This window comes from Ascaphus truei, chromosome 8 (assembly GCF_040206685.1).
Source record: "Ascaphus truei isolate aAscTru1 chromosome 8, aAscTru1.hap1, whole genome shotgun sequence".
In the NCBI taxonomy this organism is placed as follows: Eukaryota; Metazoa; Chordata; class Amphibia; order Anura; family Ascaphidae; genus Ascaphus; species Ascaphus truei.
The window spans coordinates 42423551-42448743 of NC_134490.1; the positions used below are offsets into that span (position 1 = coordinate 42423551).

Sequence of the window (25193 nt, forward strand, 5' to 3'; positions counted from 1 at the left end):
CATGGACAGTCCGGGATGGGAAGAGGTCGAAGGAGACCTGGTGGCTTGTTCCGGGGAGTCTTATTCCGAGCACATCGAGCACGCATTAACACATTCCTTTATGTCCTTCTGCATGCCGGGCCACCAAAAGGTCCGCTCCACAAGATAGGTGGTTTTCCTAGTAACAGGATGACCTGATGATTTGAAAGAATGACCCCATTCAAGAACCTTCCTCCGATGAGGTGGTGAGGTAAAAAATCGCCCCTCAAGGCATCTCGCAAGGCATCAAAAGTGTTAGCGGAAAGTATGTATTTAGAGGTGAGTATAGTTTCCTGACGATCCTCGGTTTTATTGTCCACCAAAAACTGATGAGAGAGAGCATCGGCCATGACAAATTTCGAGCCCAGTAAGAAATAATAAAATTGAAACGGGAAAAGAAAAGCGATCACCGGGCTTTGTTGAGCCCCAAAGTGTTGAGCACCCTCGATTGTTGAGAAAGTTCTTATGGTCTGTCAGGATGATAATGGGAGTCTCCATGCCTTCTAAAAGATGTCTCCATTCTTCTAGAGCTAACTTGATGGTTAGAAGTTCCCGGTTACCTACGTCATCATTTTGTTCGGCTAGAGAATTTTTTTTTAGAGAAAAAGGCACATGGATGGTGTCTGGCTTGGGGAGCCCTTCTCTGTGACAGAATAGCTCTGGCCCAGACGTCTGATGCGTCCACTTCCAAGGTGAACGGCAGTTTGGGATCCGGATGTACAGTATGTAGAAACGAAGGTGGTCTTCAGATGATCGAAGGCTTGGCTAGCCGCTGGCGACCATGAAGTAGGATCCGCACCTTTTTTTTTGATAAAGCTGTAATGGGAGCTACCGCAGAAAATAAATTTTGAATGAACCTGCGGTTGTAATTTGCGAAGTCCAGAAACCGCTGTACGGCCTTAAGAGTAGTGGGATGAGGCCAATCCAGGACCGCCTGCACTTTAGCTGGATCCATAGTGAGACCTGTGTCAGAAATGATGTATCCCAGAAATGCCGTGGAGGTTTGGTGGAACTGACACTTCTCCAGCTTGGCGAACAAATGGTTTTCACATAGGCATAGAAGTACCTGTTTGACATGTCCGACATGTTCCTGTGAAGACTTAGAAAAAATCATTATGTCATCCTAATAGATGAAAACAAACTGATTGAGCAGATCTGAGCAGATCTCTGAAGATTTTATTAACGAAGTCTTGAAAGACGATAGGGGCATTACAGAGGCCGAAAGGCATGACGAGGTATTCATAGTGGTCGTCTCGAGTATTGAAAGCCGTTTTCCAGTCGTCACCCTGGCGAATTATTACCAAATAGTATGCCCCACGCAGGTCCAATTTTTTGAAGATGGTGGCCCCTTCAAGGCGATCAAAGAGTTCTGAAATCAATGGTAAGGGGTAACGATTTTTGATGGTGATCTTGTTAAGACCTCTATAATCGCTACAGGGTCATAGCGATCCGTCCTTTTTTTTTTTCAAAAAGAAGAAGCCTTCCCCGGCTGGGGAAGAAGATTTCCGAATAAACCCTTATTGCAGATTTTCATTACTATACTCCTTCATGGCTTTAGTCTCTGGAAAGGAAAGTGGGTATGAGCTTCCCCTAGGAGATACTGAACCAGGTAGCAGGTCAATAGGACAATCGAATCAGCGATAAGGTGGCAGAACCTCTGATCGTGCTTTGTCAAAAATATCACGAAAATCGTTGTAAACCTACTCATCTTTAGAAGCAGCAACCCATCATATATTTTTGACGGTCATGGCTCAATTCTTGGAACATGAAACGCTCCACGGGACAGGTTCCTTGTCAGTCTAATCAATATGTGGCTTCTGATGTTGGACAGACAGAGGATGAGACACGCACTCAATATCAGGGGTAATAGAGGTGGGGTACTTAGCTGCTGGTGCGCTGGTCCTGGGGAGCTCCTGTAGTCCCAAATGTTCCAGTACAAAGAGCCTTCACCTTGAGAAAGGCTGTATTAGACTGTCGAAACGTTGGACTTTATGGCATATTAAACCTCCTTTTGAGTAAGACCGTGTGCCTGCTTCTTCTTCTTTGGTTGTGATGTTGGAGCCACAGCAGGCCTAGAATCACTTTGACGATGGGGTATGGATGGCATACAGCTGGATCTCTACCGTTTGGTCCTCACCTGTACATAAACAAAAGAGAGTGGTCTGTAGAGAGATGAATGCTAGTTGCGGTGGTCAACCATCAATTGCTTCCAACCCTACAGGGCATTTCTTGCAGACAAGGGGGATGTTATTACTCTCAGCAAATTACTGGTCAATGAAATTGCCTCTCGATCGGAATTCACAAAGGCTAGAGTAGTGGTGTGGAAGTTCTCGCTGGTCAGTGTAACAGGTACAAGGATCCTGGTTGGCAATGGTTTCTCTTTGGTAGGAGAGGTAGAAAGTGGAACTCATTGGGAGTTGGCGTTTCCCGACTTGTGTGGCAATTGAGTAACCTGATGTCCGGGATTGCCACAGTACAGACAGAGGCCGGCGTTGCGTCTGTGCTCTCTCGCTGGAAGACAATGTGTTGCCACCAAGTCGCATGGACTCTGGATTATCTGGTGGAAGAGGTTCAGCTGTACCAGCATGGAGAGAAAGAAATCTCGCAGTGAGCTGCTGGTAACGGGATCTTTATGACCTCCTCTCCTGCAGTCGTTGATCTACACAGATACATATGGCGATGAGTTCTTCGAGACTGGTAGGACGTTCATGTGCAGCGAGCTCATCCTTTAAAATCTCAGAGAGACTTTGCCAGAAGACAGCTGACAATGCCTCATTATTCCATCTGGGGTCGGCGGTGATAGTGCGGTACTCCAGAGTGTATCTAGCCATGGATCGTTTTCTCTGGGAAATGTGGAAGAGGGAAGAAGCGTCAGTTACCTTGCGACCAGGCGTAACAAAGACTCTGCGGAATTCCCGGGTAAATTGTCCGATATCCCGAGAGAGGAACGATCTTTGACCCCAGATGGGAGAAGCCCAGGCCAGGGCATCATCGGAGAGTAGCGAGATAATGTACGCCACCTTGGATCTTTGAGAAATGAATCGAGAAGGCATTAGTATGTCTGTATGAAAAATTGATTCAAAAAGCCCCGGCCCCCATGGGGGTCGCCACTATAACGGTTGTGTGTAGGAAGTCGGGGTTCTGATGTCGAGGTCATAGGCATTGAAGCCTGTGTTACAGCAAAAGGCCCCGAAGGTACAGGACTAGGAAGAGGGGCTTGAGCCCGGTCAGTAAGAGACAGGAGATTCTGTTGCAATATGTCCATGTGACGGTCATTCTTTCTAGATGCTTTTCAATTTTAGAGAACATGCTTGCATGTGTGCTCAAGACTCTTTCCACCTCAGCAGGGTCCATGTTTGTGCGACTGAGCATACTGTAACGATGTGCTTACCACAAACAAGGCGTAACCATGGGGCCGAGGTGGGGATTGATATTGACACCAACCTCCAGCCGCGTGGACGCATCTGGAGTGTAGATTGGTCGTAGTAGTCGTGTCGGGATTGGAGAAGTAAGGATAATCAGAGATATTGTAGTTGCCGAGGTCGGGGTTGGAGAGGTGCGGATCGTTGAAGGTACTTAGCCGTGGTAAGGATTGGAGAGATGCGGATCGTTGTGGTACTTTGCCGAAGTCGGGATTGGAGAGATGCGGATCGTCATTGGTAACCGTGGTCAGGAGATTAGAAGAGCGGAGTTCAGAAGAATAGCCGAGGTCAGAAATAGAGGAACTAGGAACCGGAATGCAAGACAAGACTACACTGTCATGAACTTTAACATTTAACATGCTAACAGAGGCCTGTAGTGTCTGAGATGTAACTCTTGTTTTTTTTCAATTTCTCTGAGCATTGCACGGTCTGACTTTGGGGTGAATTTGCTGGGACGTCCACTCCTGAGAAGATTGGCAACTGTCTTGAATGTTTTCCACTTTTGAATAATCTTTCTCACTGTACAATGATGGACTTTAAATTGTTTGGAAATGGCCTTATAACCCTTCCCAGGTTGATGGGCAGCAACAATTGCTTCTCTAAGATCATTGCTGATATCTTTCCTCCTTGGCATTGTGTTAACACACACCTGAATGCTCAAGACCAGCAAACTGCTAAAACTTTGGCTTTTATAGAGGTGGTCACACTTGCTGATGATCAATTAATCAAGGGCATTTGATTAGCAGCACCTGTCTGCTACTTAGCATCTTAATTCCTATGGAAGCAGTAAGGGTGTACTTAGTTTTTCACACATAGCGTTTCCATTTTGGCTTTATTTTTGTTAAATAAATCATGACACGGTGTAATATGCCATGTGTTGTTCATCTGAGGTTGTATTTACCTAATTTTAAGACCTGCTAAGGAACAGATGATTGTTATTATGTCCTGATATGTAAAACCATAGAATTCAAAGAGGGTGTACTTTATTTTTCACACCATTGTATATATGTGGCCTGGGTTTCCCCCTCTGGTCCCCCGCTTACCTCCGTGAGCAAGCGGCCAGCATTGCGGGCAGGTGTGAGCCGGTGATGGTCTCGCTGGAGGCTCTGTGGGCTCCCGTTGTAGGGCGCCGCCATCTTGTGGGAGACAGGGCATTCGCAGAGGTTCACGCATGCGCAAAGGGAGCCCGGTGGCCATTACCAAGTGGCACATGCGCAATACAATAGCGTGAGGCGGTCATTAGGGAGATAGGGCTTCGCGGGGACTACAAGCCCCAAAGTGCATAGGGGCAAGTAGTCAGGTGTCAAGGACAGGTCAATAGGGCTGCAAAGTTCTTCCCTGCTGGACTATTGATACATTTGGCACGTCTGGGACCACGCCAGTTGGAAGAGGGACCTCTGAGGAGCAGGTAGTGTCCAGGGAGCAGTGCTTCCCTGGACTAGGCCAGATCTCCCTCCTTAGGCCCCAGTTAGGCCCTGACTCACTGTAGCTTGTGGCTGCTATAGGGAAAGCCCAAAGTCAGGGACCTTTTTCCAGTAGCAGCATATAATAAGGTACAGCACCGGTGAGACGCAACGCGGTGACTGTGGCCTGTGGTCTGGAACCAGACCAGCTACATGGTAAAGACGGTAAGGGGATATTATACACGCCGGAATTCACCCCACGCGTAGGTGGATGCCATTGCGGATGACAACGTTGGATCAGATGGATCCTCTTTGTTCTTCTGCATCACCCGGGTGCTGGAACACTGGGCAGGTATCCAACTAAGTGCACCAACATTCACGGGATAGCTCTATCTCCAACACTTTGGGTCGGCCTTGACTTTGGGCAGAAGGACATCAGGGTATTGGTCCCTGGCACACAATGTACTTTGGGGACACTCACTGTTTGTATCATGTTGGGGCCTTTATTACTGTGTGATACAGGGTACCAATATTATTGTGTTCAATAAAGGTTGTTAGCATATACTTGAGTGTGTGTATTATTAGTATTGTTCCTGTAAGGGGCTCATCCCGCCAAGTCGGGATCCCTTGCAGGTGGAGGCGCTCTCACCATAAGAATCAGGTACACCCCATGCTTCCAGCAGTGGAGGTTCAGGCCTTTTGTGAGCTACAGGTAACGCACCACACACACCGTAGCCGCCATATCTTCCCTAGGGTGGGGGAAAGTGCGCTACATTTGGAGGCGCTGCTGAGATCTCAGACTTGGGGTGCCCTACTCAGCCATTAAATTAGTAAAGATCTGAACACCATGTTTGTACCGTCTAAACAAGACGTCCGCGACTGTGCCTTGGGGTTGCACGCGAGTCCCCGCCATGTGCTCGCAGTGGGAGATATTCCCAGCACTACACCCACGCACGAGATCTGACAGCATCTCCGCCAACTCCCTGGCCTAGCTAAAGCAAGGATTTTAGGGAGCAAGTATGACACTACGCACCAGGGGACCATATTCCTAATGGCTGCCAGCCATGACCTATGTGAAGAAGTGGCTCCAAGGGCCCTGTATTTACCTTCCACCCCAGCCCCGGGCTGCCCAATGATATACCCCGCCCTGGCCACCTTAACTTTGACATCTACCCCGGGACTCCTGTTTGCGCCCCATATCGGACTGAACTCGCAAGTACCCCTTGCCCCCTGCAGAGGAGCAGCACTTCAGTTGTAAGTTCACTTATGTCCCGGGTGGCCTTCAATTCAACTCTACCCTAGAGATACCCCGTAGAGCTTCCTGTCAGTCTGAAGTGTCCATCTTTCCTCATCTCTCTGGTGGATGGAGGACTCCAGTCCCAGCCGCAAGCACCCTCAACAGGGATGAGATGCCCCCCCCTCCCCTGGGTCACCTCCATCTCAGATGTGGCCCCAGAGGCACCTATCGCTTGTGGGTCGCAGAGTAACCTCACGCCAGTGCCTAGCCCGGGTCCAATCGATTATAGTCATCTGTCTATGGGACACTCTCACCTGGGAGTGACTCTACCTCAACTAGTGGAAGCCCTGACCCAATCATCCCAGTCCCAACAATACCGTAAACTGAAGGTTTTTTCGGGGATCCGGCGTATGCCCCTCGGCAAGGCAGAGTTCGAAGAATGTAAGGATCAAGCGGAGCAAGTGCTTCCTGAGTTGACCTTCTAAGATGCGGTAAAGCGGCAGTGAATCATCGAGTGCCTCCGGCCGCCCATATGGTTCAGTTCTATCGGGATGACTACCCCGAAGCTGATTCCCAAGCATTCATACACGCCCTCACCAAAGCTTACAGAACTCCGGATGATGCTATCTCCCCAATGGCCCTCCCACATTTAAATGGTTAAAAGCTCACTCCATGGCATCTCCAACTATCAGGGGAACTTGCCTGCATGCAGTGTGATTGTGACACATCTATTACAGAGTGCTTTTCCTGGTAATGTACAGGTTAATAAAAGCTTCAATCAGACTTAGAACTTTTGCAACTTATATTGACAGATTTATTATAAATCATTCTTCCTGGCAATGCACAGGTTATTAAGAATTTATATTAGTGTAGGGACCCTTGAAACGTGGTCTGCCGTGAAGTTTGGCTCAAGGGCTTACAACAATTTGGCCAAAATGTTAAACTAAAAGACCATTTTATTTATTAGTTATTTATACATGTATATTTAGGCACTGTACCGTATATAAGTTTTTCTGGATGTGCACTGAGCTTTGTCTGTGTTTTATGTTATGTCTCTGGTTTTAAATATCTCCCCAATGGCCAAGTTCCAAGCAGAAAGAGAGGAGGTATCGGAATTCCTGACGGATCCAGTTGTCTCTATGGGCCTTGCTGAATTTATGTATGTATGTATTTATTTATAAAGCGCCATTAGAGTACATAGCGCTTCACATTAGTAATACACATGACAATCATATAAATAAGAAATAATGCAAATAACAGATCATGGGAATAAGTGCTTCAGTCATAAAAGTAACATTTCGGAAGAGGAGTCCCTGCTCCGAGGAGCTTACAATCGAATTGTTTATAATATAATACCTATATTTTCCCACATAGTGTATCTGTCATGTAAGTCCTGTTAGCTCCAGGCAGTAACAGGTTAATATATGGGCCAGTGACCCCCTTTATGCTCCACTTGTAAGTGAAGGAAGTAAGGTGGTGACTCATGGCCTGTGTACAGCCTATGAGAGATGGGTACAGTCCATGAGGCCACCCCTTCCAGAGACTTCCAAGGAGAGTAGCAAAGTTAGATGAGCCTTGCTCTGCCTTCCAAGGAAAGGGCATGGGCTGTAAGATTCTCCCATGGCGTGCATGAGCTGGCCCACCTCAGACCTAAGGGCCTGAGGACCACCAAGACTCAAGGCCCCATACTATCGGGGCAGCACCATCCTGAAGTCCTGGGATATTGGACTTTAACAACTAAGCTGTATGAAGAGCAGTTGCAGCATGTCCAATAAAGCTATTTGTTCACCATACCTCTGACTGGGTGTCAGTTCCTGGGAAAGAGGGGCAAGGAGTGTTGTGGTGGTAGTGGACATCCTGCATCCTAAGATCCTATCATAGCTGGAGGCGCTGAACCAATGAGCAAGAACCCAGAGACCACCAAAAGCCTGTCCTGTTGCCCCTTACCATTGAGGCTACTCAGCTCTCCTGAACCAGCAGGTATGCCTCAGCACCACACTAAGACAGTCCTTCTCCCAGAGGAGTGGGGGAACATGGGTTACATTTGGAGGCGCTGCTCAGATTATCAGGAAAGGCTTTCAGAAAGCAGCGAATGTAGAGAGAGGCCAGGGCCTCTGATGGTATAATGCCAGGGACCCTTGGGCACCCATAGTCCACCTCAGAGCAAGAGGGCCAGTGGTAAGCCCCATTATACTGGGAAGCCCCTGGGCACCAAGCACAGAGATGGGAAAGGGGAATCCTCACTGGGCCAGGTGTGGAGAGATAGAGGAGTCCCTGAACCTTTCTTTATGGATGATGTTGGGGCGCACCCTGGTGGCATCCAGCATCAGGGAGCATGTATACCCTTCACCCAGTTATGTCCTATATTGGGGGCTCCCAACAGGAGTGATTCCTGGGAGCGTGTAGCCCAATAAGTGTACTTTGCCATTAAGGGAACCACCTGCTGCAGTGATTGCTGAGGATAGGGCATCCAGCAGCATCCTGACCCTTTAATCAGGGTAAAACAGGGTGATAAACTGAAAATGGCACCTTGTGCTGCGTGTACATTGTGCTGTGGGGGAGTCGCATTGGACTGTGCCGTCCGTCAGTAGCGTGACCCCCACATTGTCAAGTCCAGGTTTCCTGATGGGGCTCCCAGGATGTGTGATCCTGGGAGAGTGTTACCCTGATTAGTGTACTCTGCAAAAATGGGACCACCTGCTGCAGTGATTGCTGAGGAATGGGGCACCCAGTAGCAATCTGACCCTCAGAGGGGGTAAATGGGGGGGTGGGGGGGGGGGTACATCAAACTAGCACCACCATGCTGTGCGAATCCTGTGCTGTGGGGGAGTTGTACGAACTGTGCAGTCCGTGGTAACGTGACCCCAACTTTGCTAATTCCACGTTCTGTATTGGGGGCTCCCAGTGGGAAACTTATCCTGGGAATGTGTACCCCAATTTACAACTGCTACAAGGGACAATCTATTACACTGGCTGTGAAGATTGTGTACCTGGCAGGCTCTGGACTTTTCATCATGGGGGTTGAAGAAGCAAAAAGGGACAGGCCCCTGTGGTATGTGGCAGGGATCCTGTGTACCTTATGAGTGATCTAAAATGGCTGCCATCGCGTGGTGGTTGCGCACTTAAAAATCTCCAAAATGGCGCTCCCACCAAGCAGCAGACCGCATGGGCTTGCAAGTGCAAAACCTGCAAACCTAGTTGCATCCTTTCGGCACCAAAAGCCTAGCCTCGCCCCTAACCATGACTGGCTCAGTCAGAGCAGGTCACACCTTGTTTCCACCCCTGCCTCTAATTTCACCCATGGGAGGAGCTACAGTGAGTCCATCAGCCAATCCTAGAGAAGCTAGTGCTGGGAGGAGTTAGCCCTGCCGCTGAAAGCTCATTTATCTGTGAGCTGTAAGAGAGAGGAGCTGCCATACCATTGTGAGGAATCACTGTAAAATGGCTGCCTCTAGCAAATCTCTGGATATAGAAGTATCCAACTACTCCCTTCCAGGTGGATACCTGATAGTGGGGGTTGGAGAGCAAATCAATCTGCGCTGTGTGTTCACACTGTCACCTGCCTGGTGGCCCCGTGGGCCTAAGTGCATGGTGCCTGCACTGTAGCACCTACTACCTGCGGCCTGCCAGCCCTGTGTCTGCAGAGGTGTGTTTGCCTACACATGAGCCATTACCCCGACAGGTGCAGTTCCATTCCTGTTTCCTGCTACAGATGCTGCGGGCCCGTGCACCCTTACTATTGTGACCGGAGGCTCCAGTGGTCTGGTGCCACCTATAATGACTACCTCAGCTGCTGCTGCGGACCATGCTGTGGGTCTCTGTGCCCTACAATGTCCAGTCCAGCCTACAACGAAGGTACCAACGGTCCCAGGCCTGGGATCAGTACCTCTCCACACCAACAAGGGTGAGTGGACTGCCCCACGGGTGTTGGGTGTGAGTCCCCAGGTGACCGCGGAGCATGATAGCTCCATAAGCATGGTCGCCCGGGCGATTGACTCGTCCCGGCATCGCGTCCTGGCGGAGGTGTCCCCCCTTGATGAAGATCTATACCAGGCGGAACCTGTGGAGGAGAGATCATCACGTACCTGTCCTTCCCTGATAAGTTCCGGTCCAGATGCATCCTTCCACGAGGCTGCGGAGGCTCTGAACCATCCGACGAGATCCGCCATACCAGATAACATCTGAGATGTCCGTATGCTTCCTGCGGAGGAACCGAGGGATGTCCCCTAACTTGCTGTGTGTTAACCGCCCAGCTGTTACTTTACAGCTGATCCAGTTGCGGCCTACTTGCCTGAGGCACCGGGTGCGGCCTCGTAAGGTGTGCAGCTCAGTGACGAACTTCCGGTCTCACCGGAAGTGACGTCATCAATGGCGCCAGGCGTGAGCTGTTCCAGTAGTCTCGCGAGACTGTCGCTCAGCAATCACGTCATCAAAATGGCATCCTAGGAGCCGGTTGCACCACCGCTGGGCCCAGAAGCGGTGAGTGTGGGCCTTACTCTGACAGATGTCGCCAGCTTGGTGAAGGCTGACTATCCAAACGAAGAGAAGTACGTCCATGCACCGATGCCGCCCCCTGCAGCTCTGGGGAGGGGTCACCAAGTGGCAGCATCCAAGTTAAAGTTCCCCGTTGAAGGGAAAGGGAAGCCCCTTTCCGTACCACAGTTACTGGACTTGATTAAGCCCAATTCGCCAGCCCTAGTGATAAATACCCCATCTGCCACTACCCCTGTGCTGGTCATTCAGGACTTTGCTCAGGCCAATTCTGCCCAAACATCAACCTGTGGTTCACAGATGGTGAAGCATGTAGATCCTACTGTACAGCCATTTGTGTTAACCAAGTTTCCAGAGGATGTGGTGAGATGGTTGAGTGAAAGCTCTGAGGAGTCAGAGGGAGACATATCAGTGGCCAGGTGTGTTAAAAAGCCAGGAAGTAGAGGATCTAATCACTCCTTTAGGAGGTTCTCAGGATCTCAGTCAGAGGTGTCCATAACGACGTCCTCGCCATCTGTGTCATCTAAAGCCCTTTCACCTGTGCCTGCCAGATCTGATAGTGCAGGATCTGAGCCCCTATCACATGACCCATGTAAATGGTGGTACCCTCTGTTCCAGGGTTATGCCCCTGAGAAAAAATATACAAGGTTTATTCTGCGGAGTGGCCCTATAGTCGACCATTTGTGGGAAGAGGGTGTATTTACTATTGAGGAGTCGGCTGAAGTTCTCTTTAAGAGAGAGAGTGTGATTAAATTGGGAGTACGCATCCCTAAGGGCTCTGAAAGCTTAAAAAGAATAAACCCAAAAGATCCAGGATTTGGGGTACTACCCGGCCAGAGAGCTGGTCGGATGATACTTAAGCTACAGTAAGTAGAGCTGACCGGGCCATAGGAGCTAGGTTATGCAGTCTCATGGGTACCACTTCCCCTATGTCCCTGAACCCATCATGCAGGAACTAGAGGACCATCGTCATGAGTGGCTGAGGTTAGCTGTCATCGATTACCTTCAGCGTAAAACTAGCTAAAAGGAGATTATCACTGAGTCACTTATTTGTTCTTTCATGGGGGAGTGGTTGATAGGCACCTGCATTTATATGGGCAGGGTGGAGGTCAGCCAGCAAGCTGGTGTCCCCAAAGTCTTCTCAGTATGGATAGAAGACTATGATGGACGGACAGTTAAAAAGCCAGATCCTAGACATTACCACTAGGGTTAATCCATCTAGTAGTGTAAAAAGTGTTGTATATTGAATGATGTATATCAACTTTGTACAAATGTATGTAATTCTGCAGATTCCAGGATGACAGATCAAATTTGGACCCAAGCGAAGTCATTGGGAATTTCACCCAGGGGAGAGTGTAACATGGTATGTCCCATAATACTTATATTTTCCCACATAATGTATCTGTTATGTAAGTCCTGTTAGCTCCAGGCAGTAACAGGTAAATCTATGGGCCAGTGACCCCCCTTCTGCTCGACTTTTAAGTGAAGGAGGTAAGGTGGTGACTAATGGCCTGTGTACAGCCTATCAGAGATGGGTACAGTCCATGAGTCTGCCCCTTCCAGAGATTTCCAAGGAGAGTAGCAAAGTTAGATGAGTCTTGCTCTACCTTCCAAGGAGAGAGCATGGGCTGTCAGACTCTCCCATGGCACAGATGAGGTGGCCCACCTCAGGCCTAAGGGCCTGAGGACCACCAAGACTCAAGGCCACATACTATCGGGGCAGCACCATCCTGAAGTCCTGGGACGTTGGATTTTAACAACTAAGCTGTATGAAGAGCTGCTGCGGCATGTCCAATAAAGCTATCTGTTCACCATACCTCTGTCTGGGTGTCAGTTCCTGGGCAGGAGGGGCAAGGAGTGTTGTGGTGGGAGCTGACATCCTGCATCCCAGGATCCCATCACAGCTGGAGGCGCTGAACCAACAAGCAAGAACCCAGAGACCTCCAAAAGCCTGTCATGTTACCCATACCATCACGGCTACTCAGCTCTCCTGAACCAGCAGGTATGCCACAGCACCACACTAAGACAGTAATGCAGTCCTTCTCCCAGAGGAAGGGGGTGGGAGACATGGGTTATATACATACAGTAATAACTGAAGATCCCTATTCCCAGATCTAATGTTATTAGGGACTCAATACCTAAGAACTGTAAAGTATGTGGGTCATAATTATGCACTAGATAAAAATGAGTCAAAAAGTGAGTTAGCAATTTCCCTTTATCTAAAAAAAATCTTAATATGTTTGATATTCCTGGGATGTTTAAAAATCCTCATTTTCAAACTTCCTTTGGTTTTACCCTTATATTGCAACCCACGCATGCGCTGGATCAGATACACAACACATTTTGTGTTACAATTGATAAATGTATGAATCTGTATTAATTTGAGGTGATATTCTGCCTCTCAGTCATAGTGTAAAGACGTGGAAGCACAAATCTGGTGCTTTATTCCTCATGGCAGCCGCCCACATTGTGAGGGGATTGAATTACAGTACATTTGTGGGGTCTATGTATATAGTCCCCAGAAAGTAAACCGAGATAAATAAGATTTTTTTTTCTATTTCTTCTTGCATCAGAATTAAATGTAAGAAAATAGTTCATACGTTTCTTACATTAGATCTGCGCATCACAGAAGTTAAACTTACGTTGAAAAATAGAAAATGTATTGCCTCTAAATATGCAAAAACTATGATTGTAAGCTGTTCAGGACAGAGTCTTTCTTTGCCTTATGTGGGAATTTACTTGCTTTACCAATTCTTATCTTATCCCCATTGTATGTACTTTATGTTCCCGGTATTGTAATTTTGTAGTTGGTGCGTACACTCTTGGCACTATATAAATAAAATTTTATACACATACATACATATCTTTGTTTCTGTAATTTTATATTAACATATAATAAGTAAATAACTCCAATGATTTTCCATTGTTTCCCTAAAGTCGTTACCTTGTACAGCTGGAAGAGGTTACCTCCCTCGCCAGGAAGGAAGCCATTGTCTGTGCGATATCTCAGAAGGGATGAATCCTTCCATAGAGGCAGCGGAGTCTTGTTGGGCACATGCCACAAACCCAAGTCTTTGGCAGAAATGTCGTAATAGCCAGGATTCTGAAAGCATGTGACAGGACAGACAGATGTAATGCACTTTGCTAAATAATTTAGGTATAAAAACTTATCAAAGGAGAATGTAGAATTGTTGGTTCATTTCTGTCCTTCTCGAGCTCCCCATGAATTTTGTAATACTTGAGACTTCAAGACCACAAAAATAGTCACATAGAATTGTTATTAACATCTACCAGGAATCTAGCGCTCTGTAGCATCAAGTTCACAGAAGCATTTTTAATAAATAAAGACTTGGTACCTTGTAGTCATCGCTGGTCGCTCCATCAGGTGACCCAAATGTTGCATAGTTTGCCCAGTTGCCGTCTCCCTCCGGGTTGTCGAAACGGTTCCCTTGCTGACTGGACCAGCGATCTCCCATTGTGCATTTGCCATTCATGTAGTTCTCATGGATACTGGCCACCAAGGTCCAGCCTCCCCCATTGGTTGTCATGTCACAGAAGGTCTGGTAGCGTACACCAGCTACAGTGGCCAGATTGTAAATTCCGTCTGTAAAAACAACAGCATGTTAGATTCCTCTGCCCTGAAACACCATCTTAAAAGGGAACCAGTTTCGAGATTATTGGTTCCCATTGCATGATACTCAATAAGGCACAGAAAGGCTCTGTATGCAAATATAATAGTTATCCTTGCCCATATGTTATATCCGTTTATTCAAAATTAATAATTAATCAATTCTATCGCACTTCAAAAAATAGACATGCGACTGCCTATTTTAAAATGGATTTGCAAGCAGCATTAAGAATATAGCCAGTTTGTATGATTAATAACGAAATAGAATCCATTTAGCTAGTAATAAATTGGTGTGATGCAAGTTTGCTAACCGTTGGTTCATTATTAAGGCATTTCAACCTGTATATTCGAACATTCAAGGTTGAAAATATGAAGAAACTTGTAAAGTTTCAATAAGTATAAAAAAAATGTGACAAAAAACAATCAGTTGAATTACACTCAATCAACTACAGTAAGTCCAGATGTGAAATGGTAACTTGCAAACCTCCTTACCTCTGAGCTAGCATTTTAATATAATTTAACCCCAACTTTATGATGCAAATCCAATAAGAAGCACATTTTCCAGTTCCATCTACATTTTGCATGCATTGTGAGCCCTGTAGCTAATAGGGTAGGGATGGTGTTTATTTGCTCACCTTTGGCTGTCTTGTCAGATAGTTTGATTTCTTTGCAGCTTCTATACCTGTAGTCATTGCATGTTGAAACTGTTGTAAGAAAACATTTAATTACATTAAGAGCCAGCGCTATATGGAGGTGTCAATTTACAAATACCACTTGTTCTTTCTTTTTCTCTTTTCTAGGACTTTATGAAACACAGGTGTCTCTCCACATGTTCTATATAGGTAGATTTGGGGAGGTATATAGGTAACTTGGGACTTTAACAAAGAAGAGATCTCTCGCTCTATTGCTTAATTCACTCACCACATGAATCAGAGTCTCCCCCAGTAACTAGCAGAGTCAGCAGCAACAGACTGTATATAAGCATCTTTCACTGAGAAGGGAAGGGAAGACAGATTAATAGATCAGGATCATATTCGGATAATTCTCCAATCATACTATATACAATATCATACTGCGATACACAGTAATATATTATATTCTGCAATATACATAATAATATGCCACCAAAAACATTACTATACTACAATAAACTGCAATATGCACAGATATACTGTCAATTACATGAATATATTGATGATATTTGATCACTTTATCTTTATTTGGTAATAATAAAATTGTTACTTTATTCTCCCATTCTGGACTGAAATGCAGATTAAATAACTACTAATAAGAGGGTAGGATCCCAGTTTGGGGCATGCTGTATAGGTAGTGTAGATCTTAAGAGCAGTTCTAAGTGCTGTGGAATTGGAAGAATATGTGTAGATAGAATTCCTTGTCAGGGTCAGGTAGACAGAGCTCAGAGACTGCCCTGAGTCAGAAAAGAACCCACCTCTTACCCGGTCAGAGGCTCTCAAGTGCGCTCTGGTCTCACAATAAAATGGGAATATGCCATATATACTAACGTCCAGGGCACTTTGACTTTAAATGCTGTTTGACTCAATGACATACTGAATTTATGCTACTATTGTCTGTTGTATAGCGGTTATTTTGGTTGACATATTCACTGAGTGTTCTGTATACTAACGTCCAGGGCACGCTGACTTTAAATGACGTTTGACTCAATGACATACTGAATTTATGCAACTATTGTCTGTCGTACTCTGCAAATATGAGGCAATATTTACTAAGAGGCTGTTGAGGGTCTAGGGGTTGTGTGTGCTCTTGCTACGATTGTGAGCATTCATATAACAGACTCCAATAACCATATATTCTAGCAACATACTATCTGACTAAACGTTTTTGGTAATTGGCCCTACGCATGGGCTTATACAGACAGTAAGAATATGCCATCAACTATGTGATGCTCCAGTAAAATCTCATATGTGTGTGTTTGATACATCATTGTATATTTTCACATGTTATACACCAACTGTGGAGTCTGGATAGCCAGAAGGGACACCACATGAATTAGGTAATGAGCTAAAGTACTGTTATAATTATGCCTAGAATTGGCGATTTTTTCCTCCTTTGATAACCAACAATACTATTAGTGGTTGCTAGCATTTACAGGTCACTAATTAATGCACCTGATCCTGTATGCATCATTAGCACCAACATTGAGAATCAACCCAACTGCATCATAGTACCTATCTGAAACTCATATTACACTTAATAGGGTAATGTGGATACTACATTCGTGTAGACCTTACCAATTTAGCTGTCACTACTAAGGAGCCGCCCAATTTGGGGATTTTAATATTATCGTGTGTGTATATATATATATATATATATATATATATATATATATATATATATATATATATATATTTATCTTCATCGCTATTATCTACATTTAATCAAATTTTGTTATTTTGCATCTGATATTTAGATACCTACTCTAATGTGTAATTTTGAGGGGAATAATTTGTTATCCCCCCCCCCCCTAATGGGACATATGATTCCCCAGACTATTATAGAATAACACTATTGACTCTAAGTGCAGTAAGTTTGGGATCTTGTGTAAACAATATGTTTTACACTTTTGTTGTTCCAAATATTGTCAATCAGATTACTTCTTGGATCAACATCCTTCTCATGTTTACTTATTTGGTATATCCCTGTATACCTTTCCTTTGTAAAAAAAAGATGTTCCAAAGTTTTTAGAACATATCTATTGTATCTGCCATCACCATCCCCATATGTAGATGTAGCCAAGTCCCCACTGGGCCCCTTACCTCCGCTGCAGCTGGGGAGAGCGTGGCTAGGCAGGGAGGTGCAGGGAGGTTGCGCTGGGCGACCGAGTCACCGGGAAGTTTGCAGCGCACCCGAGAACGGGGGCCGCCATGTTGAATTGGCTGCGCATGTGCAGAAGCACTCGCGCATGCGCAGAGTATATTCCGAGTTGCGGTGGCCATCTTGCTCCACTTCGCTCATGCACAGGAATTAGTATAGCGGCGGCCATTACACCCAAAATTCCGCAGGGGAACTACAATTCCCCGCAGCCCCAGGGGCTGCACAACACATGGGCAAGCACGGCCAATAGGGCTGCTAGGATCTGGGCAAGCAGAAGGATATATTTGGCGCACTCAGGAGACCACGTCAATCAGAAGAAGGAGCTGGATCCAGCAGGTAGTGTCTCAAAGCCAGTGGCTCTGAGACTAGGCCTAGTATATTCCCCCTTAGGCCCCAGCTAGGCCACGACTCACAGTAGCTGGCAGTTGCTGCAGGGAAGGCCCCTTAGATAGGGACGCTTCCCCATTTACTGTCTAGGGTCAGGGACACAATGAAGACGCCGCACACTGACTGCGGCCTGTGGTCTGGGACCAGACCACCTCTGTTGATTTATTATTTTTATTCACTGCAGTCTCTCCCAAAATTGACTGCACAATACACTGAAACCCTGAATGACTCTAGCATTCCAATACAGCTAAACATTTGACAAGGAACAGGCACACACCTGCTGTTTAGTCTGCTCACACTCACTCTGCTCACAACAGCTCCTTGCAGCACTGCCTACCTCTAGCATCATGAACCTGCTACGTATTTTAACTTTTTTCTTTCTCCTGGCCTCATGGAGATGTTACTCCCTCTATCCACTACAAACTCCTCCATCCTGGCCCACACCCAACATCACCATACACCCTGGACTACTCAAAAGCCTTTCACCATCTACTGAATGTTGGTGGAGAACTCTAAAAACCAGCACACCAACCACCTCTCACTCAAATGGCAAACATCACAAATCTACAACTTGCAAACAACTACCCAAATTTCTACTCGTACTATTACTCTCTTTAGCAGGTGATATTGAATCTAACCCAGGTCCTCCCATTTCAGCTCTGTCTGGCTATCCCCTAAAACCCCTGATGCAAATATCGCCATTCAGGAATACTCCATTTTTAGGAGAGATAGGTCAAAGAGAGGAGGAGGGGTGTTATTTTATATTGCAGACGCATTACAATTTACACTGTTAAATTGCCCACCAAGCCCATCCTCTTTTGAAATTCTAGTTGGCAAAATCTGCCTCCCCTTTTCTAAGCCCATCTTGCTTGCTGGCATCTACCGCCCCCCTCAAGCCCCTCTACAATCCCTGACTGATATCACCCAATTTCTTGGCTGCATTTCCTCTCTGAATGAGAAGAGTGAGCTGCTAGTTCTTGGGGATTTCAACTTCAATTGGCTTGACCCTAAAAACCACAAAATCCAGATACAACTCAAGTCACTTAACCTATCGCAACTCATTTCCCAAACCACACGGATAAACCTGAAATCGCATAACCATTCCTTGCTAGACTGGATTCTCTCCTCAAACCCCAGCAGAATCCAATCCTCTGGCATCCTTCCTGATATTTTCAGTGACCATGCAATAGTGTACTGTGTAAGGAAAATTAAACCGCCCCATTCAAGCCCTAAAGTTCTCCTCACTAGAACATTTAAAAACTTTAACCCACAACAGTTTCTGGATGACCTTACCAACTGCCCATGGCACAGAATCGATTTAATTCCCGACCCTGATTCTGCGCTCGACTATTTCCAATCTGAGTTCTTATAACTCTGCGATACCCATGCTCCACTACGCAAAATAAGGGTACGGGGGGCCCACCTTCCATGGGTTACACCAGACCTTATAGCACTCTACCAGTTCAGGGATGCCTTGTGGAAAAGCTACAAAGTAACTGGCACTACCAAGGATCTCAATCACTACAGATGCATGAGGAACATGTGACAAGGCAAAAAGGCATGCAAAAGCACAATATTACTTTGACAATCTCCACCAAAATACATCAAACCCAGCTAACTTCTGGAAGGTTATCAACAATATATTCCAGCCTCCTAACCATCAACAACCAAGTAATATCACTAAGGGGGATATTACTCTGACAAACCCCACTGACATTGCAAATGCATTCAATGATTACTTTGTGGGGTGTGCCACTAACTTATTAGCGAAACGCATCCCAAACCACAAACCTGAATCTCATCCTGGGAGTACCCCTATAGTCCCACCCCCTCCCAACACTGCCCACAATTTTCAATTTGGCCCAGTATCTGAAGAGGAGATTATACAAGCGCTCCTCAAACTAAAACTAAGCAGCCAATGTGGACCCGACTTACTACAATCTAGGTTCCTACGACTTAGTGCCCCAGCCATTGCCAAACCAATTGCGTCCATAGTCAACTCTATCCTGTCTGCAGGCCATATCCCTAAGACTTGGAAAACTGCCAGAGTTGTCCCAATCTTCAAAAGTGGGGACAAAAACACTGTCTCAAACTACAGGCCAATCTCACTTCTCCCAATTCTATCCAAAGTCATGGAAAAATGTGTCCACTCCCAACTAAGCGATTTCTATACCAAAACAAATTTCCCTAGCCAATTCCAATCTGGCTTTCGCCCCAAACACTCCACCATAACTACCCTGCTAAAAGTTTGCAATGAAATCCAGTGTGGAATGGAACGGGGACAACTCACTGGTGCAGTATTCCTAGATTTTGCAAAGGCTTTTGACACAGTTGATCATGCTATCCTGCTTAACAAACTCCAGAGCTCTGGAATAGGGAAGCATGCTTTAAACTGGTTTCAGTCCTACCTATCAGGAAGATCCCAACATGTGTCCATCTCAGGCTCTAACTCCAACCCCCTGAATATCACGTGTGGTGTCCCGCAAGGCTCTGTTCTGGGGACCCTACTCTTCTCAGTGTTCATTAATGATCTTCCCAGGGCTTGTAAAGAAGCCTCAATACACATGTATGCAGATGACACAATCCTATATGCACACAGCCATAGCTTCTCTGACCTTCAACACATACTTCAGTCTGAATTTTTGAGACTCGAAAACTGGATTTCCCAAAACAAACTGTTTTTAAACACTGACAAGACAGTAACAATGGTATTTGGGACCAAGACTAAATTTGTAAAGCTTCCAGTGACTGAGCTCCTGATTAGAACCAACGCTAACACCACCCTAACACCTGTCACTAGTTTTAAATACCTGGGCTTATGGTTTGACTCCCACTTAACATTCGGGATGCGCATTGATACCCTGACAACCAAGACCTACGCCAAACTAGGGGTACTTTACAGGAACAAATCCTCCCTAAGTCTCCTGGTCAGAAAGCGTATCGCACAGCAGATGCTAATGCCAATTATTGACTATGGAGACATAGTATATGGCTCGGCACCTCAAACCCACCTTAGTAAACTTGACACCCTCTACAATTCAATTTGTCGTTTTGTTCTCCAATGCAACTACAACACACATCACTGCGAAATGCTCAAAGAACTAGATTGGTCAACACTAGAGTCTAGGCGCAAAGTTCACCTTTCCTGTCTTGCCTTTAAATTCTTCATGGGCAAGCTACCCAGCTACCTGAACAAGCTCCTCACCCCTACCACTTGCAGCACCTATCACCTGAGATCAGACTCCAAAAGACTGTTCATGGTCCCAAGGCTCAACAAAGTATCCGGACGTTCCTCCTTCTCCTACCGTGCACCCCAAAACTGGAACAACCTACCAGAGACTCTCACATCCACCACCAGTTTAAGTTCTTTCAAATCTAAGGCTGTCACACATTTTAACCTGGTCTGTAACTGTTTCATACGCTCATAATATATATTTTCTTTAACTGTGCATGCAATGTCTTGTATATAATGCATACCCTGTTCATTTATGTAACTGTACTTGTAACCATGTATTATTTGTTTTACTCTGTGCCCAGGACATACTTGAAAACGAGAGGTAACTCTCAATGTATTACTTCCTGGTAAAATATTTTATAAATAAATAAAATAAATAAATAAATAATATTGTCCTATACACACATGAATGGGTGTTCAGTGGCAGGTTAACTGGAGAGAACTGGATGGAAGTGTCAGGAACGTCCTGAAACCAGGTGTTCCCGACTATCTCACTGCCCAAACAGGAAGAGTGGGCCAGGTCGCTATAGGGCAGCAGAGTGTGGACATTAAGGGGGTAAAAGGTTAGGGGAGGGATGTTGAGGGGGAATAGGGTTGGGGGGGGGGCAAAACAAACCAGCCACCTTCTTGCAGTAGGATCAATAAGTTCCAACCTCTGTCCCTTAGTCATTGTGTGGTTTTGTAACTCATTGATGGTCAAGTAATATAAAAGTCAAATCGAATAAAAAGGAAAAATATGAAAGAAAATAAAGACTACAAAGGGAGAAAGATAAATGAACAGTGAATAACAAATGGAGAATGGTGCTTTATTGTTTGTCACAGCTGGGTTGCATGGGTGTTGTGTTATACGTAATGGGATTAAGGCAAGTGGGTGCTGCACACCATAAAATAATATTCTTAAAGATACAGTTACCAGTGCTCCTGTTCCAGGGAAAACCTGTGAGATAATCCAAGTGTATCCCTTGTATCCCCCTGGGTACTGAAACTACCTGTGCTGCTGTCACCTGTTCGGCTCACAAGAGGCCTGAGCCTCAGCTCCTGCGAGCCTGGGGTATACTTATTATCTTATGCAGCGCCTCCACCGGCGAGGGATCCCAGCGTAGTGGGAGGAGCTCCTCACCGGAACCGATATACACAATAATTACACACGATGGTACAAGAACAGTATTTACTAAACACATATAATTTGCACTGTACCATATCATAATACAGCCACAGAATATGACCCAATAGTGGCACCGTCCAGTTGAATGTCTTCAAAGCACTGCAGGTCTGAAAGCACTAGTAGATTGTCACCCCACAATAACACCTCCCGGTTGAGAACCCCAAAGTACTGGAGTGCCTGGGCACTTAGCCCCTGAGTGTCCACCAGCAAGTTCCTCCCCAAAGAGTGTGTGTGTTGGATAGCTCGCGTCCCTGTGTGTTGGGGCCGTTGGTGCACTTATCAATACCTCCCTGGTCTCAGTCCAGACCAGGACAAAAGCATCAATCTGCAGATCAGCGACGTGGTTCAGCAGCGTGGTCTGATGCTTCTCTCTTGGATGGGTCCTCAGGCTCCCTCTCTGTCCCGACCTTGACTGCCTCTTGCAGTCCCAGTTTTTAAATGTATCATTTTCCAATGCATATATGACCAGCCTATTATTTCTTACTGCACACTAGCTACTTAATAAGGTTACGTTCTCCCTACAGACACTGAGTGCATCAAGAGGGACTTATCCAGATGATAGTGTCTATGCTTCATTCGGTGTTATCTCTCCTTACTACTGTTCAATAATTTGTGTTGTATTACTATTAAAAGCTGTGTTTTTATTCTTACTGTGTCAATATAGTCTTCCCTAGACATACTTTTATGTAGACAGGAATAGAAAGTCTGTTTTGTATAAGCCTGGTGAAATACTGCCATTAATACAGGACAAAAATGACTTTGATTCACTTTCACTGTACAGTGGATATGGAACAGGAAGCTCAGCATGTGTCCTCTCCACAGTTCTGACAATTTCTAAAGCTGTAAATGCAGTGTTGGATGTCTGTGTGTATCATACAGAGCAGAACAAGGATGTGTATGTGTAACATGTAAGCACTGCAGAGATGTGTATATGTAATATACAGAACAATGCAGAGATGTGTAATACACATGTAGCCCTGGCAGGTTTAGGGCTACCAGATTGCCTCCTCCTGGCAGTAAGACCTGGTAAGAGCATGTCTGCCAGAAGTAATCATGGGTTTTCCCCACTCCTCTGCAGCCTCAGTGAGTCACAGAGAAGGTGATGCAATCAGGCCTTGTGTCCAAATCAGGGGCACGGGGTGGTTCCTGCTTTGCCTGTACTTAATGAGATGCACTTCCTGATTTAGTCAGTCTGCTTCTACCTTTGAGAGGGGCAAAGTCTACCCAACCCAGTTGTGCAGGGCTCTGCCAATCTGTGGGCCCTCCCTTAGGGGAGCGGCAGGGAGACTATACCTTTTACTCTAATAGGGAATAAGAGAAGAGCTAGGATTGCTCCTTGTGCCCTTTGGCTGGGAGTGAAGGTCCAGGGACATCCTGAGGGTGAGGGCCCTAAACCAGTGGTTCCCAACTCCAGTCCTCAAGGACCACTAACAGTGCAGGTTTTAAGGATACCCCGGCTTGAGCACAGGTGGTTCAGTCACAATGATTGGGCCACCTGTTCTAATGTGAGGATTGCCTTAAAACCTGCACTGTTAGTGGTCCTTGAAGACTGGAGTTGGGAACCACTGACCTAAGCTTTACTGACTGACTGCTGTGTATGCTGTACCATCTGTAAGGTGCAATAAAGTGTTCCTGTTTCATTGTACTTCTTGCCTGAGACTGAAATCTATCAGGGAGAAGAGTAGAGAAGTTCTCCTGCAGGGATTTCTCCCCTTATCCCTGGGGACTGCAAGAGATGGAGGTGCTGTCACCGTGAGTACGAATCCGTTATTACCCCAGAAGCCTGTTCTGGCATCCCCTACACCAATGCGGGAGACTCAGGATAACTGTGAGCCAGCAGGTACAGTATGCACCACCCCACTCCATGTAACAGTGGCATCTCCCAGAGGGGGATGGGGGGGGGGGGGAGAGAAACAGGGTTACACACAGAACACTGCAGAGATGTGTAATATACAGAGCACTGCAGAGATGTGTATGTGTAATATACAGAATACTGAAGACATGTATGTGTAATATGAAGAGCACGGCAGATATGTGTAGCATTTGGAGCACTGCAGAGGCGTTTATGTGTTATATGTGGAGTGTTACAGAAGTGTATGTAACCCTCCTTACCCGGCATTAAAGGAGTTTACATGTGCTGAGTATATACATTGCTTTTCAGGGTGCTGTATCTGTGCAGGCTGGATGTGTATGCAGATGGTATAATGATGTGGGCCAGGAACTTTATTAGTACAAACATGGAGTCTTTATTTACATCTGGTTACAGTTCTTATTATCCATGACTCCTACCATACATCCTTGTCATCGTTGTTTCATATTGTCTGTACTGCTCGGTTATGCACCCCTTAGGGTCCTATTCTCAACACACTAGGGAGGTACTGTGGCTTAATAATTGTTGTGGACCATCCACGGTCCACATAACGTCTCTTAGCTCCCGTTATGTCCATCCCTTTGCGGCTATGGCCAACAACTGGCACTTCAAGGGACCCGTGTACTGGTGCTTTACTCTGGTGTCCCTTCTTGGGCATCTCTGTAATTAACCTAGCGATAAGGTGGACTCTAGTATGTCCCTGTCATCTTTCCTTATAGACGTCTATAAGCATAGGCTTCCTGGTTCATGAACGGCTGCGTTCATCTTGACCATACCGGGGAACTTTATCTTACAGGGCACTTTCCCTATCTAGAACATAACAACGGGACGGGTCTCTCTCTACCTACAGTGTGTATATACAGTGTTCGACAAATCACCCAAAAATCTACTCGCCCAACCAAAAAATCTACTCGCCACCTAGTCCCGCCCCCAACCCCGCCCCTAACCCTGCCCCAACCCCCGCCCCTAACCCCGCCCTAGTCCCGCCCCCAACCCCGCTTTAAAATAAAATATATAAATAAAATACATTTAATAAATTCCTAGTCAGAACATTCGTTTTTGACATAAATGAATTTATTGTATTACATTATACTACAATTAGTCCTTTTTACGTGTGTGTGTGTATGTGTGTGTAAATGTCGGATCTAGAAATAAAAGCCAGGTGTGAATGACTAGTTTCCTGAACCCCTTAACCAGTGTCTGGACGTCCCCGCTTCACAATATCTAAAGCAGCAATCCCGCCTGGGATCTTACCTGATCCGCAGACCCTCAATGTCCAGGTACCCTCATTCCCGCAATGTTATACATTGGAGGGGATGTGTTCCCTACCTGTCTTCTGGGTTAGAGGGGATTCCGATGTCTTCCGTGTGAAGCTTGAGTCAGAGCTGGAATAAAGCAGTATAGGTTATTTCGGTGTAGTATAGGGCAGTTAAGATATATAGGGTAAATAAGAGATCCAGAGTGTGAGAGAGAGAGACACAGAG

At 45.9% G+C, this 25193-nt stretch overlaps 1 protein-coding gene across 1 annotated transcript in view; it reads right to left on the reverse strand.

Annotated features, from left to right (window-relative positions):
• The window catches only part of LOC142501600 (intelectin-1-like), a 55448-nt gene that overhangs the window by 4207 nt on the left and 26048 nt on the right, over positions 1–25193 (reverse strand). Inside the window, exons 2-5 of the mRNA XM_075611672.1 lie at positions 15121–15190; positions 14835–14903; positions 13928–14175; positions 13516–13674 (exon numbers count right to left, since the gene is read on the reverse strand). Of these exons, the coding sequence (XP_075467787.1) occupies positions 13516–13674; positions 13928–14175; positions 14835–14903; positions 15121–15184 (540 nt within the window). The 5' untranslated portion in view covers positions 15185–15190. The remainder of the gene's footprint in view (positions 1–13515; positions 13675–13927; positions 14176–14834; positions 14904–15120; positions 15191–25193) is intronic.